Raw genomic sequence first — 15,948 nt, 5'->3', positions numbered from 1 at the left:
ATAATAATAATAAACTCTCAAAAGATAGCTCTTACTATACATGAATAAAACACAATATAAATAAATTATTCTATGCAAACCAGTTAAAAAAATTTAGAAAGTTCTTACTTAGGAAGATCAAGTATCAAAGTGATTGTGATTAGGCTCATTCTTCTAAATTATTTATTTTCAATGAATGGTCAAATGTTTTCTGACAATTGTAGAAACTTCTGAAGGATTAAAAGATAAACATGGAAGACAAGTTGTCCTCATCAAAATAGAAGTTCTGTGCTGTTTTGGATTAATCCTTTGCTTTTTCTAACATGGTTATTAAATTTTCATACTACAGGGTGATGCTGGTCCCCCAGGTGAACGTGGCGCTCCTGGATTAGCGGGGCCTCCAGGAACTAGAGGCACCCCTGGCCCACCTGGGCCTGATGGAGGAAAGGTAATATCACGGAATTCAACTCATCTAAATTTTCCAGTCAGCATTGTATTCTGTTCCTGTGACTTAATATTTCTCCTCTGTTTTCAGGGTGCTCCTGGACCCCCTGGGCCACCTGGTAATGCTGGTTCTCCTGGTCTACAAGGGATGCCTGGAGAAAGAGGAGGTCCTGGTGGTCCAGGCCCAAAGGGTGATAAGGTACTGACTTGTGTTGTGTTTTGGTTTTTTTTTGTATTATAAAGGAAAACAATTCTACTGGAAAGTCATCTGTTTTCAAAATTAGTGTTATCTTTTAATGCTCTGTAATCTTTTATGCATCACAGCAAACTTTAAGTGTTGCTCATTTATGGCACATAACAACAACATTTTATAGGAATCCTGATGGAACAATGGGTAAATTTTGAGCTGCTAAGAGAAAGGTTGAAAGCTTAAACCTGTCAAGGAACTCCAAAGGAGGAAGGAGAAAAGTGTCAATCCCTCCCCCCCCCCATAAAGTTTATAGCCTAGGGAACCTTATGGGAAAGCTCTCCTGACACACAGCATTACCTTGATTCAAAATCAACTCAATTGCACACAAAAACACGATCTTATTACATTGTCTTTATTTGGCAGGGTGAACCAGGCAGCTCAGGTGCTGATGGTGCTGCAGGAAAAGATGGTCCAAGGGTGAGTATTCACACACTTGCATTGGAGAGAAATAAGCTTTATCTGTGTGTTAAATGGGACCATACATAATTTGCTTTTTGTTTTTATTTTAAATCTCCTGGTAAAGTAGGTCACAATTTTACCATTTTTGAGTATTAAAAAGTCACATATGTCTTGTTGTATTGTCTATTTTGTGTCTCTCACTATCTGATAGTTTGAGGACTTATGGATGGGGGGGATCTCAAAACAGAATAAAGATTACAAGATAAAATAATGAGTTAGTGAAATTTAAGATTGTTAATCCTCCACATGAGGAAATAGTTTCCTTTCAATGGCACTGTTGTGTTGTGGTATATTCAAACTAGGAAATAGAATTGAGCAATACAAGTAAATATATAATTTATACATACAATAACTGTAAGAACCTTCAAGTAATTGTGATAAGGAAAAATTCAATTTTTAATGCATATTGTGTTATTCTTCTATTCCTTTAATATTTGTGAAATTATATCATTTAGATGTTGACAGATTAGTGATTGCTAGAGTTTAAAGAAGGAAGGAAATTGGCTAGAAATTGATTAGAAACTTCTGAAACAAAAAAATGCTTGTGATGGTTATAAACATAAGCATCTGGTTGTGGTGATGGTTATGTAAATCTTTATATAAGAATGTCTAGGAGTACAAAACACACACATATGTATAAATGGTGAAATCTGAAGAAATTGAATAGGTCATACCATTGCCAGTTTCTTGATACTGTTTGTACTAAAATTACATAAGATAATAACATGAAAGGAGGTTGGAGGAAAGGTACACAGGACTTCTTATGGTTCCTCTGTGTATTTCTTTGCAACCTAATTTTAATCTATAGTTACTACTAAACAAAATGTAAAAATCAAACCAAAGTACATTTTAAGCACTACCATTGATACTACTATGCAACTTCTCAGTATGACTACAGCAAGCAAACTTGATAATAAAGCTGTTTCATAAATAATATATTGACTGAAATTGCCTTTGATAAATTGCTCAGTAGTTCTAACAGGCTTGATAGGTAAGTTATTATTCTAGCTAAAAAAAAAAAAGAAAAATAAGACAAATACTTTCTCTATAAGGTAATAAGTCAAACCTTAATACTGAAAATATGCCTACATTGTGATATGTTTATTAATTGTTGAACAATTTAAAAACTTACCAGCAGTGGAATGAAGCTGTGTTTAATTTTTAAAAGATGTTACTGCAATGCTTTATATCTCATATTATGTAATAGAAAAATATATCAATAAATTGCTACTGAATTCCATAGTCTTTTAGAGTCATCACTATAGACTTTTATATTGACCAAGTTTATATTTTTTATTCTCTAAATGCAGAATATATTGTTCAAGCTATGAAAGAAAGTTACCTATTTAGAATATACTAAATAGATAGAATAGATAGAATTTATTTTTTCTATTTTATATTTTATTAATGTGAAAAAGTATGTTCTTTATCTTCAAAACAAAAACTATATTTCTATTTTCTTTAGGGTCCTGTTGGTCCCATTGGCCCCCCTGGCCCCCCTGGACAGAATGGAGATAAGGTATTACTTATGACTACATAGAAATGGAAAGAAAATGCCTTGGGGTTTTGGATGCCAGTCAATTATAATATTATTCTCTCATTCTCTCTTTTCAGGGTGAAGGTGGTGCTCCTGGACTTCCAGGTCCAGTCGGACCTCGTGGTGGCTCTGTAAGTGGTATTTTCCCCATAAACTCTTTAAACCCACAATGGCAGCAATTACTTGAATTTTTCTCTTTCAATTCATGGATATTGTCTTTAGAGACCATATGGCATGCAAAGAAAGATTTTTTTTTTTACTCTAAATTCAGCAGGAAAAATTTAAACCATCCCTTCTTGTCCATGTAGTTCCATTAAATGTAAATTCAAATTGTACAAGCAATATACATTTGTAAACTAGTGGGTTTTTAAGTTCATTTGATCTTTGCCTGCTTAAAATTCTCTATTTTCAGAGCTTTGAAACTCGGGATAGAATTTTCAATGAACTCTCTTTTATTCCAAAACATTTATATTTTTAGAAGTTATATAATTAAATGTTTTGAACATTTCAAAATTGGCAAAATATTTTTTTATAGTTAGAGGTATAAGGAATATAGCTCTAAATTTTCAACTCCAAATTTTGTCATCAATGGAAATGTTTTTACAGGTTATATTATGTTAGCTTTGCACATTTCCTGATTAAAGGAAAAGATAAGATTATATGGGATATGATGTGGGCTTACTATGACTAACAATGATATTTTCCCTTGTAGGGTGAGAGAGGTGAACAAGGCCCCCCAGGACCTGCTGGCTTCCCTGGTGCTCCTGTAAGTATGAACGTCAAAACATGTATGTTACGCAATCCACAATTAGTGCCTTGCTTTAAAAATGAAAGTTCTTAGTCAAATTTGAGTTCTATTCCTACCTCCAGTTTAGCCACTCATTCTCTGTGAAATTATTTAATTTCTTTACCTCTATTCTTCTTCTTGAAAAAGTGGAGGAAAAAATGTCTGTTTATTAAATTAGTCTAAAAAAATCATCATAGAAATAAAATATATTTTTACAATTAATTTACCAGCACAAACCCTAGCAGCATAGTTCCACACTGATAGACATGGAGTTACCATGAGTCAGCATCTACTGGACAGAAATGGCTTTTATTTTGTTTTAATTTTAAATGAATTAACTTTGTAGATATTTTCTTCCTGAAACAAACAAACAAAAAAAGTATCCAGCTTACATTTTATTAGTAGTTTACATTTATCCGGCAAGTATACTGATTAACTTTATGGTGCTATGTCTTCAGAAAATCTTTTCTTCTATTATTTCAATGGTCATGTATCCCAAGCATTCTATGTCAAGAACAACAAGGATAAGGCAAATGCATTGTAAAGGTTGTCAACTCAGAGGATGATGTTGCTTTGGAATGTAGGGTCAGAATGGTGAGCCTGGTGCTAAAGGAGAAAGAGGAGCCCCTGGTGAGAAAGGAGAAGGAGGTCCCCCTGGTGTTGCTGGACCCCCTGGAGGTTCTGGGCCTGCTGTAAGTATTCTCCCTTTCTTTAAGTCTTATAACAGGCCCTTTGCTGTTATTGTGTACCAATGAGTCACAACCCACTAATATAGCAAACCTCATGGGAGGAGATTGCCCATCTCTCCCTGAAGCACCTAGTGATGGATATGAACTGTGTACCTTTGGGGTGGCAGCACAATTCCTTACTAAATCACTAGATTATCAATAACTTAAGGTTTCATTCCGGAACCTCTTGTCATAGTGGTAAAGGTACAATTTTTTGAGTTTGCATCTTCATTACAAATGTCTAGATAGGACCTACCTCAAGTTGTTTTTATCTTTGAAAACTTATTAATTCTCAAGGGTTTCAAACTTCATATATGGGGGGTTTTTTGGTGCTATTTTTATTGAACCTTATTTCTCCTCACATTTCATATAGGGCCCTCCAGGTCCTCAAGGAACCAAAGGTGAACGTGGCAGTCCTGGTGGCCCTGTAAGTATCATCTTAAAATGCTGTTGAAAAGAGTTAAATTGATATCTAGCTGCATACATACAACTTTAAAGACATTACAGTCATAGAGAGTATAAGTGACAAACACTTAGGCATAAGCTACTTTTATAAGTGTAAGAAAGCAAATTTGTATATAAACTAGAAAAAATGAAACATGTTATCATATTATTATATTTAGTTGGTAGTTACTTGTTCTACTTGTAAAATTATTTTTAAAAAATGTCTTGTTTCACAGGGTGCTGCTGGCTTTCCTGGTGGTCGTGGTCCTCCTGGTCCTCCTGGTAATAGTGTAAGTGATTTTAAACAATTTTTAAGATAATATGTTCTGGAAAGAACATTCATTATATATGTGAGAAGAAATTTATACATTAATTCCTATCATGTCAATAAATTTCTAATTAAATTATGTGTTAGTAGGTAAGAAGTAAAAGAAAAAAATCACCTTTTAATTTCAGAATACTCTAATTTTAAACAATTATTTGTAGGGTAACCCAGGACCTCCTGGCAATAGTGGTGCTCCAGGCAAGGATGGACCTCCAGGTCCTCCTGGTAACAATGGTGCTCCTGGCAACCCTGGGGTGTCTGGACCAAAAGGTGATGCTGGTCAACCAGGAGAGAAGGGACCACCTGGCGCCCAAGGGCCACCGGTGAGTAGTTTCGCTAGTTAATACTATTTGTTTCAATCACAAACTCTGCAGAAGAAAGTATAGCTGTGTCAAGAAGAACCACTCTATCATTTTCTATCACTATAGGGATCTCCAGGCCCACTTGGACTTGCAGGGATTACTGGAGCACGAGGTCTTGCCGGACCACCAGGCATGCCAGGTGCAAGGGGAAGCCCCGGCCCACAGGGCATCAAGGTAAGTGATGACCTTTGGAGATAATTTAATCACATTAAGTATAGAATTGCAAGTTTTCCTCTGATAGATGTAGATTATTCAATTACATATTCAAATGGTGCTATCATTTTTTCAGAAAGCAACATGTTATTAAATAGTTCCATAGTGTGAAAACAGTGTGCATCTTCAATTAATTTTAAATATAACAATTAATTTTTAAATATAACAATTAATTTTAAATATAACAAATCCACATTCGTCAACTTGTTGGCTTTTGATGCCATCAACGTGTAGTATATTATCTACAAATGATTTTAATTGATTCCACTTACCCATCAACACAAGTCATTTTATGCTCATGATTTTCTTAACTAATATGACTATAAAATCATAGTTTAGCATCTTAAATATTTATCAAGAAAAGTAATAAAATCATATTTTTATTTAAGCTAACATTTTCATAAAGACCACCTGTTTTGACAAAATGTCAGTTTTGTAAAAATTAAGATTTAGCATTACTAAGTATTAAGCTTATGTGGACAAACTTTGTAAATGTATGTTTCTTCAGAATGAGCCACAAATTTAACGAAGCCTAATTCTAATGGGTACAATCAACTTACAGTTGCATGAAAGCGACCCCCTCTTTTTTTTTTAACAAAGTCTACTGTTAAAAATGTTGATTTAGACCTCTCCTATTAGACTGTATTCAAAATCAGATAATAAATGTTATTGTTCAGATCTTGTTTCCCAAAATTCCAGTTGGAAAATGCAAGAAGTTTGCTTCTCTAAAGATTTTCCTACTACAATGGTAATAGTTTTAGGAGCAAATTCAACATAGATAGAATTAGATCTCCCCCTCCCCTTTCTGGAAAATTAGGCATACATATTACCACACAAATTTGCTTCTTAACTATATCTTATATACCTAATGTCTTTGTACACAGGGTGAAAGCGGGAAACCAGGACCTAGTGGTCACAATGGAGAACGTGGTCCTCCTGGACCCCAGGGTCTTCCTGGTCTGGCCGGTACAGCAGGCGAACCTGGAAGAGATGTAAGTTACAATGCACAAGAATTATAACCAGCCAGATAGAATTTAGTCATTTATTTAATAAAAGGCCAAGTAAGGCCTTCTTTAGTTAAGTTCTAAATATATTCAACAAAGTCAAAGTTCGCCTTCCTTCTATAATAATATTTTTTCTAATTGAAATTGGATTCTATTAAACTAATGTTTAATAATATTTACTTAATGAATGAACATTTACTAGAGAGAATACAATAATCTCAAATAAATAAGGAAAAAAATGATAGGGAGATCCCCAATTTATTTCCTTTGAGTGGAAATACTCTGAACATTTTCTGGGGTTTGTCCTTCCTTAGATTCCCAGGGAGATCTGGTGGTCTAATAGTAAGGCGTTGTGCTTCCTAGCCAAAGGCATACAGTTCAAAACCACAAGCTGCTCTGTGAAAGAAAGATGAGCAATTTTCTCCCATGTGCTTTACTGCTTCTGAAAACCCACTGGAGGGTCAATTATGAGTCTGTTCCACCTTGAAGGTGCATAGCAACAAAAATTAACAGTTTAGTTGACAATTTCTAAAATTGTATTCATTTTTTTCTTACCAAGAAACCCAGTAGACCCATTTCCTAATTACATTTCCTTACCTATGAAATTTTAGGATGATGTTGTAATGTCTAAACATTTTCACCCCCTAACAACTAAAATCTTTTCCCCTTTTGATATCATTTTTGCCTCCATTAAGAATGCATGAGTTTATTTCTTTTCACATTTTTTTATCAGGGAAATCCTGGATCTGATGGTCTTCCAGGTCGAGATGGATCTCCTGGCACCAAGGTATGGCATATGTATAATAGGTTTGTGGTGTGGAAACAATCACTGCTCATCAGACTTATTTCACATCTGTGCATTTTCTCACAGGGTGATCGTGGTGAAAATGGGTCCCCTGGTGCCCCTGGTTCTCCCGGCCATCCAGGCCCACCTGGTCCTGTTGGTCCAGCTGGAAAGAGTGGTGATCGAGGAGAAACTGTGAGTTCTAATATCTATGTCTATCTAGCTCTAGCTCTATCGTCTCTACATTTCTATATCTATATCTATAGCATATATATAGCCAATATATAGCCTCCATTAAATTGTTTTCTCTTTCAGTAAAGAGATTTATAGGCAGAAGATGCCATGTCAGCTATGTTAATAAATGTTCAGCCATCATTTGTTTTAGTTATTTACCAGTAAAAAGTTACAAGCAACTGTAGTAATGAAGAATATAAGTTAAAGCTTTAATCCAAAATATTATTAATTAGGTCAATTTTCTATTAACATATTACAAGCCTGCATGAACAGGACATTTACTTATATTATATAATTTAGACTTTTAGAAAATTTATAGATATGTAAAGAGCTGTGAAGAAATAAGAATCTTAATTTCCAAAATAGTTTGAATACTATTGTAGTCCATCACAGTTAAATTACTAACCTTTAACAACAAAATGTGGTCAATAAGGAAATCCTTCTATACGAGTTTGTAATTTTGTTTATTTGTTTTCACTTTAGGGCCCTGCTGGCCCATCTGGTGCTCCAGGTCCTGCTGGTGCTCGAGGTGCTCCTGTAAGTTTTTCTATTTTCTCACATGTTAATAAACAAGCACTGACCCAATCCATGGCTACAAAAGAGCATTTAAATTTAGCTTGACAATACAGAAAGTAATTATAAAAATTCATTTTGATAAGTATATACATATTATTTACCATTGTCCCATGCTATTTTCAGTCAAAAATCAAACAACTACAAAATAATGTTTATTGTTCCATATTTGAAATATCTGATTTAATTTTTCACCCTTTATGTTTTAATTTTCCCTTGCATATTCAAATGCATGACTTCAATATAAAACATATTTTTAAAGGGTCCTCAAGGTCCACGTGGTGATAAAGGTGAAACAGGTGAACGCGGTTCTAATGGCATCAAAGGACATCGAGGATTCCCTGGTAATCCAGGTGCTCCAGGTTCTCCAGTAAGTGCTTCTATTATGTCAGAAAACCCCCTTCAATGCATTGCAACTAATGCGTGAGGCAATTAGATTCATTGAGCAATTTCAACTGATGACCAAAGAAATTATATTTATAAAGAATATATATATTACAAAAATTGTAGATACATTAGAAATATTTCACCTCTAACTATATATGAAAAAGCTCTAATAGCATCCTTAGAGATTTGTGCTGCTAGCCCAAAGGCTGTGTCTTTCTGGTAGTTAAATCTCCCAGGACTTCAATGGGAGAAAGATGGGAAATCTCCTTCTGTATGAATTATAACCGTGCAAAAATATACTGCTGGCTCAGCTATGAGTCAATTCCGAATCACAGTAAGTGAGTTTGACTGATTCATATATGCTAAAAAATATAAGAAGTGAAATAGAGGGCTTATTTGAAATCACCATTTTCATGAGAATGAGGAAGCTGAGGAAAAAAGAAAACCATATTTTGTCATTGTTCTTATGTTTCTTGCTTAAATATGGAATGGATAATTTCTTTAACTTCTTAGAAATTTTCATTCATATTCATCATCTTTTCTTTCTAGGGCCCTGCTGGTCACCAAGGTGCAATTGGTAGTCCAGGACCTGCAGGCCCCAGAGTAAGTATCACAGAAAATATTACAACATTTACCTTTCTAAACATGTTTGCACTGAGGAAGATATTTTAACACTGTGATATTATGATAATCTCATAGGGGCCTGTAGGACCCAGTGGACCCCCTGGCAAAGATGGAACAAGTGGACATCCAGGCCCCATTGGTCCACCAGGACCTCGGGGTAATAGGGGTGAAAGAGGATCAGAGGTAAGATATCACTTATACATACCTAACTATTTCTAGTTCAATTTCTATATTATCCAAATACTCAGAAACACTTTGAAGTATTCTAAAACCAAGAAGGTGAATTCCACATAAAGAAATAATCTGATATGATGTAGAGAATAAACAATAACCACATTATGATTTTCTATGACAATAGATGGGGGAAAATTTCTTTTAGAAAACTTTATATTACTTAATACTAAAAATTAAATCCTTTTGGGTAAGAACAATGTGTTTTAAATTAACCAAATTAACTATGTCAACCATAATCTTACAGCAGAAGTCTTCTAGAGCTAGAATGAGAATCAGAACACTTTGTATTTCCGGTGTCTGACTTTTGAAATAGTATTCATGATTACTACTATGCTATTGATAATATACTTTCCTATCCTATCCTGTGTGGTAAATTAAATAAAATCCATTTCCCAAGTTACACATTTGGCAATTTAAGCAACAAGTGAAATGAACAACCCAAAGATACAGAGCTGGATTCTGGTGTCAGAATCTGTATTTCCTGTTATCCTCTGTGTCAGGGCAGCATTTGAAGTGTGCTTCTTGAGGAGATAGATGATTGATAGATAGATAGATAGATAGATAGATAGATAGATAGATAGATAGATAGATAATAGATAGATATAGATAGATAGATAGATAGATAGATAGATAGATAGATAGATAGATGATAGATAGATAAATAGATAGATAGATAGATAGATAGATAGATAGATAGATGTAGAGGATAGATAGATGTAGAGGATAGATAGATAGATAGATAGATGATAGATATAGCTATAACAAACCATGATGCATAACATTTGTTTTCTCACATCTCTTATTTTATATAGAACATATTTAATTTCATGGTGATTGTTATATATTATTTAACATTTGATTGCATAGCAATCAAATAAGAGTTCCACACAACTATGTTCACTTTATGCTTTATGCGTTTTCTTGAATGAAGAATATGTCCTTTTGGTGGAGACAAAACACATACACCTCAGTGACACATGTTCTTACTATTCCTAGGGTTCCCCTGGCCACCCAGGCCCACCAGGCCCTCCTGGACCTGCTGGTGCTCCTGGTCCATGCTGTGGTGGAGCTGCTGCCTTCTCTGGTGGTGGAGGTGAAAAGGCTGGTGGTTTTGCCCCATATTATGGAGATGAACCAACAGATGCCAGAATCAACACTGAAGAGATTATGTCTTCACTCAAATCAGTTAATGGGCAATTAGAAAACCTCATTAGCCCAGATGGTTCTCGTAAAAACCCTGCTCGAAATTGCAGAGACCTGAAATTCTGTCATCCTGAACTCAAGAGTGGTATGTTGCAAGTCTTTTATGTTCATCACAGTAGAATTACAGAGAAGTGTCTTATATTATAATTTGGGGGAGAGAAAGCTTTTAATGTGTGAGTGGAAAATATTTTAGAAGAAACAATACTGAAAATGTATTCATTGTTTTGAAATGTCTTGATATCATAAGGAAAAGAATAAACTTTATGAGTGTATTTAAAATGTGGCATAACTAGCTGAAAATTCTGTAAATATTGTTAAGATTAAACACAGTTTTGTTGCCATGTTAATGCAATTTACAGTTTAGTGTACCTCTGAGGATCATCATAAAGTTGATTAATAAAACAACCTCATGGATATTTTTCCTCAGGTTTACTTAGGTTATTTAATGCTAACCTATTTTACCATTGAAAGTTTGTTCCAAAATGACATTTTATAAGTTAAAAAATAGTTGAATGAGAAATTCCAGAATATTGCATAGGACTATGTAAAATCATGCAATAGCCTGGAAGTTCAAATGTATTGATTTAATTCTATTTGAAAGGCAAGATTATTTATAACTTTCAAATGCTTTAACAAGAAATATTGCCTTTTCTGAGAGTAAATTCTCAAATTAAGATAAGGAATAATGTGTAATATAAAAGAATTATGGTTTAGCCTTTTAAAATAAATTTGGATTAGAAAACATACAATTTAAATAATATTTAATGGGCCATTTTTAACAAAAAACAAAAATAGTATATAATTTGTGATATTTTGGTTTAACATATCAATATTGTCCAATGGCATAACATCAGTTTTTATTTTGGGGGGATTTTTTAGTTATTATAATTAGTATTTCTTCCTCATCCAGTTCATCAAAACAAGCCCATTTCTATGTAATGATACACTATAAAAAACAAATATATTTATAATCAGCCTGGGTCCTTACTAAGTAAACAAAGTTATCCTGATGAAAGTTTTATTACTGGCTGTTAAAACGAATTTTCCTTGTCTTTCTTTGTGATAATTCAGGAGAATATTGGGTTGATCCTAATCAAGGGTGCAAGCTGGATGCCATCAAAGTGTTCTGTAATATGGAAACTGGGGAAACATGCATCAATGCCAATCCATGGCAAGTTCCACGCAAGAACTGGTGGACTGATTCTAGTGCTGAGAAGAAACACGTTTGGTTTGGAGAGTCTATGGCAGGAGGCTTTCAGGTGAGAAATAACATGCCACTTTCAACTAAGAGTAGGTAATCTCCTCTCTTATGGTAACTACCTCTGAAAACAGGCTGGAGGGTCAGCTATGGATCTATTCCAGTTTGACAGCACATATCAACAATGAAAACTGACTGACTTCACTCCTTCTGTTTGCTTATCCAAAAACTACATTAATTAATAAATAAAAGATCCATAGGATCCTACGTATTCAGGGGAAGAGAGTAACTTATCTGTTATTAAGAGGAAACTGGTGGCCTAGTATTAAGGAGCTGAAGTGATAACTCAAAAGTAGGCATTGAAAATCCACAACTGTCTGTAGAAGAGGAACAATATCCTGTGTTATTTACTCCTGAAAACCCATGGGAGGGTCAGCTGTGAGTTGGTTCTAACTCGATGGAACCTAACAACAACAATAGCAACTGCTGTTAAGAGTTTAGTAGATTAAATTCAACTTTGTTTTCAAACACTTTTCTTGCGATTCCTAAAGCCTTTCTACTTTAATATTATAGGTTGTGTATGTAATTTAAACATATCTATACATAAAATATTCATACAAAATGTATCTGAGCAATCTATGTTACAATGATCATAACCAATACCACTTGAATCCCCTATGTGCTGTTACAACCAAATGATGTGATGTGTTTTATTTCTTCCCTACCACAGTTTAGCTATGGCAACCCTGAACTTCCTGAAGATATACTCGATGTCCAGCTTGCATTCCTCCGACTTCTCTCCAGCCGGGCCTCCCAGAACATCACATATCACTGCAAAAATAGCATTGCATACCTGGATCAGGCCACTGGAAATGTAAAGAAAGCCCTGAAGCTAATGGGGTCAAATGATGGGGAATTCAAGCCTGAAGGAAACAGCAAATTCACATACACAGTTCTGGAAGATGGTTGCACTGTAAGTAACTACATTTTTACCAACATTTTGTAATCAATTCAACATTTCTAGTTTAATCATACCAAGTATTTTGAAAAAAAGAAATGAAATGAAAAGGGTGAATCAAAGTAAAGTTATGGCTTGTTTGCATAACTTAAAGAAATAAATGAGTAAAAAGTAAAAAAAAAGAGGTGGCACTTGATGTGAATGATCAACAATAGGGAGTTTCTTCACTGTTAAGGAAAGACAGCGCCTCTCTAATCCACTTTCAGGGCCAAAGCAGAAAGATGAACAATCTCTTCCAGTATCATTTGCAGCTTTGAAAATCCACTGAAGTGTTAGTTGTGAATCAATTCAAACTTGAAAGCAATGAGTTTGAATTTATGAAGTATCAATTGTTTTGTTATATAAAATATAAAATACTGTGCAAAACACTGAAATATGGACCTTGAATTTTTATCATTCACAGATTCTCTAGAAGTCTGATGCGAACTTTATATGGTGTTTCAAGATATAAATAAAAATTTCATCCAGTTTTTTTAAAGTTAAGAAAACCCAATTGCAATCATTTGTGTCCTCTCTGGATATTTTGGAAGACCAGAGTCAGGAATTTTCTTTTCTTAGGAGTTACCTTTATTCTTTTTTTGTAAGAAATTCATCCACATATAAGAGAACTTGAAAATATAGAAGACATAGATATCCAGTATCTCTTTATGAGTAATTAATTTTATCAAGAGTAAAGAGTTCTTGCTTATTACCTCCTGTATGAATAAAAGGTGATGAGCACGGAGTCAGGGAAGGCAGGAAAAAAGGTAACTGTATTAGGTGAATAGCAATAAGGATAATTGCTTAAGACAGAAAAAAAATATTCTTTGAAATAATTTATATTTTAACTTAGAATTAATAAGGAGTAAAAGCTTATGCAAATTATGTCAAAGAAAGCATCTAAATAACTAATAATTATGATTTTGAATTGAGTTCTTAACTTTTTATTTAATTATTCAAAATAACTTTTTGTTGAAATCATACTGTTGTTATTTCTGATTTAGTATATATCTTTTTCACCTGTCTGGACCTACCTCCACATGACCACCACCTGAAATGAAAATTATTGACATTTAAATCCATAAGTGCTGTCAAGCAATCTTGGTAGATGTCATCTAAAATTTGTTTGACTTTTAGAAAAAAATCCTAAATTAGGTAAAAATTTAAACTGGTTAAAATTACATTTAAAAAAAATTACATTTCATTTTAGAGTTTCACAACAGAATTCTGTTATTTATGAGCAGAGGGAATACTTACTTCCGATATTGAAAATTCCATTGTGAATAATGTATTTTTTAGTAAATAGGCCAGATTCAAGCCCTCAAAAAATGGTTTTGTGGATGGTGATTACTCTGGTGAGTTTAAATATATTACAAGGTCTAGGTGACAAATCCTCTTAGATAGCATTTAAAACAAAACAAAAACCAGAAGACAAAAATAAACTTGCTAAGTCAGTGGAATTCTCTAAGTAATTGTAATGTAATAAATTCTCCCTTTTTTTTTTTTTTTTTTTTTGCAGAAACACACTGGGGAATGGGGCAAAACAGTCTTCGAGTACCGAACACGCAAGGCTGTGAGACTACCTATTATTGACATTGCTCCCTACGATATTGGTGGTCCTGATCAAGAGTTTGGTGTGGACGTTGGGCCTGTTTGCTTTTTATAAACTAAACTGTATCTGAAAACCCAGAAAAAAAATCACACTCCATTTTCCTCTTGTTTTAATCATGTCAACCAGTACAAGTGACCAACTAAATTCCAGTTATTTATTTCCAAAATTTTTGGAAAAAGTATAATTTGAAAAAAAAATATTTTTTTTCTGTTACACCAAATACAATTCAAATGTTTTGTGTTCTATTTTTTTACCAATTCCAATTTCCAAATGTCTCAATGGTGCTATTTTAAATAAACTTCAACACTCTTACAATAACACTGTGTTATATTGTTTGAATCCTAGCCCACCTACAGAGCAATGATTATGCTCACCAATAAAAAAAAATAATCATTCTTTCTGAATAGTCAAGCACAAAATTAGGAAAGACCTCCCTGTTTCAACTACCTCAACCAGGTCAGAAGCACAGATGAATTCTGAATTCCAGAAGAGCAAACAATTTGCATAAGTTGGCAAACTTGTGAGTTTCCTGAAATAATGGTAGGAGAAAAAAGAGAGTAGTGCAAGAATTCAAAGAACTAGTTGAAAGCCACAATTCTTTTAATATTGGATAGCAAATGCTTTCAAAGGTGCTTCTCTAGATTTCTGTAATTGCTGGTCAAGGTTACCAACATTTGAGACTTTAAAAACATGTTATGGTGCTAATGTATTTTCACTTTTAGAACTCTAGGTCATAAATAGTGACTTACATTGAAAAATAAGTTCACAACATCTGTACTTGTCTCCTGTCAAAAAGTTTTAATTGGCATACCATGCCAGGGAACTCTCACCCTTTTTCTGTAAAAGTCAACAACAAAACCAAACAAATGATGAGGCTGCTTTTGTCACAGTAACATGGAGAATGTGTTGAAATTTGACTTTGTAAGCTTGTATGTGGTTGTTGATCTTTTTCTTACAGACACCCACAATAAAATATCATAATAAAATATTGTTTGTTCTTGTTACTTTTCATATATATTTAACAAATATTTGTCTGCACTCAAGAATCCTAGCTCTTTTCTTGAAAATATAATGCTCAATGGGGAATCCTACAGATTTTTAGATTATATTTTAGTGGAACCTATATGGTATTTTGTAGACCCCTAGAGAATTAAAACAATTATTAATTAAGTTTTCCTCACAAAGAAAATAGTCACAGGAAAAGGAATTGTTAATTTAGCATGGAGTAGGCTAGATCTGGCCAAACACACTAAAAATTGGTAACATTTACAAAGGCAAACTTAGTCTGTACCTCCACGTACTACTTCACTGACCTTTTGGGTCAGTTCCACATCTACCATCAAATTATCTTTCTTTACATTACTGTAAATAAAAATAATATTATTCACACATAAATTTACATATTAAAATTTATGGTCAAAATTAGTAATAACCAAAAGAATAAAAATTCTGTCCATGTCAATACTTAGTCTTCTTAGCCTCTAACTCAGAAAGTACCAATGTTACTAGTTTCTGAGATATTCTTGCAGAATTATTTCATTTAGACCCATGTATACACACACAACCCCCC

The 15,948-nt window shown here is 33.8% G+C and overlaps 1 protein-coding gene across 1 annotated transcript in view; it reads left to right on the top strand.

Annotated features, from left to right (window-relative positions):
- Positions 1–15,365, top strand: part of COL3A1 (collagen, type III, alpha 1) — a 44,518-nt gene extending 29,153 nt beyond the window's left edge. Inside the window, exons 30-51 of the mRNA XM_006878764.1 lie at positions 329–427; positions 515–622; positions 1,037–1,090; positions 2,598–2,651; positions 2,747–2,800; positions 3,382–3,435; positions 4,041–4,148; positions 4,558–4,611; positions 4,865–4,918; positions 5,115–5,276; positions 5,382–5,489; positions 6,413–6,520; positions 7,266–7,319; positions 7,404–7,511; positions 8,034–8,087; positions 8,386–8,493; positions 9,060–9,113; positions 9,210–9,317; positions 10,365–10,656; positions 11,643–11,830; positions 12,500–12,742; positions 14,286–15,365. Coding sequence (XP_006878826.1) covers positions 329–427; positions 515–622; positions 1,037–1,090; positions 2,598–2,651; positions 2,747–2,800; positions 3,382–3,435; positions 4,041–4,148; positions 4,558–4,611; positions 4,865–4,918; positions 5,115–5,276; positions 5,382–5,489; positions 6,413–6,520; positions 7,266–7,319; positions 7,404–7,511; positions 8,034–8,087; positions 8,386–8,493; positions 9,060–9,113; positions 9,210–9,317; positions 10,365–10,656; positions 11,643–11,830; positions 12,500–12,742; positions 14,286–14,432 — 2,373 coding nt within the window. The 3' untranslated portion in view covers positions 14,433–15,365. The remainder of the gene's footprint in view (positions 1–328; positions 428–514; positions 623–1,036; positions 1,091–2,597; positions 2,652–2,746; positions 2,801–3,381; positions 3,436–4,040; positions 4,149–4,557; positions 4,612–4,864; positions 4,919–5,114; positions 5,277–5,381; positions 5,490–6,412; positions 6,521–7,265; positions 7,320–7,403; positions 7,512–8,033; positions 8,088–8,385; positions 8,494–9,059; positions 9,114–9,209; positions 9,318–10,364; positions 10,657–11,642; positions 11,831–12,499; positions 12,743–14,285) is intronic.
- The last annotated feature ends 583 nt before the right edge of the window (positions 15,366–15,948 follow it).

This window comes from Elephantulus edwardii, unplaced genomic scaffold, assembly GCF_000299155.1.
Source record: "Elephantulus edwardii isolate Elephantulus edwardi_28Jun2011 unplaced genomic scaffold, EleEdw1.0 scaffold00001, whole genome shotgun sequence".
NCBI classification, from domain to species: Eukaryota; Metazoa; Chordata; class Mammalia; order Macroscelidea; family Macroscelididae; genus Elephantulus; species Elephantulus edwardii.
Note: the sequence above shows the minus strand (reverse complement) of the source record. Positions and strands in the feature narration are given on the sequence as shown.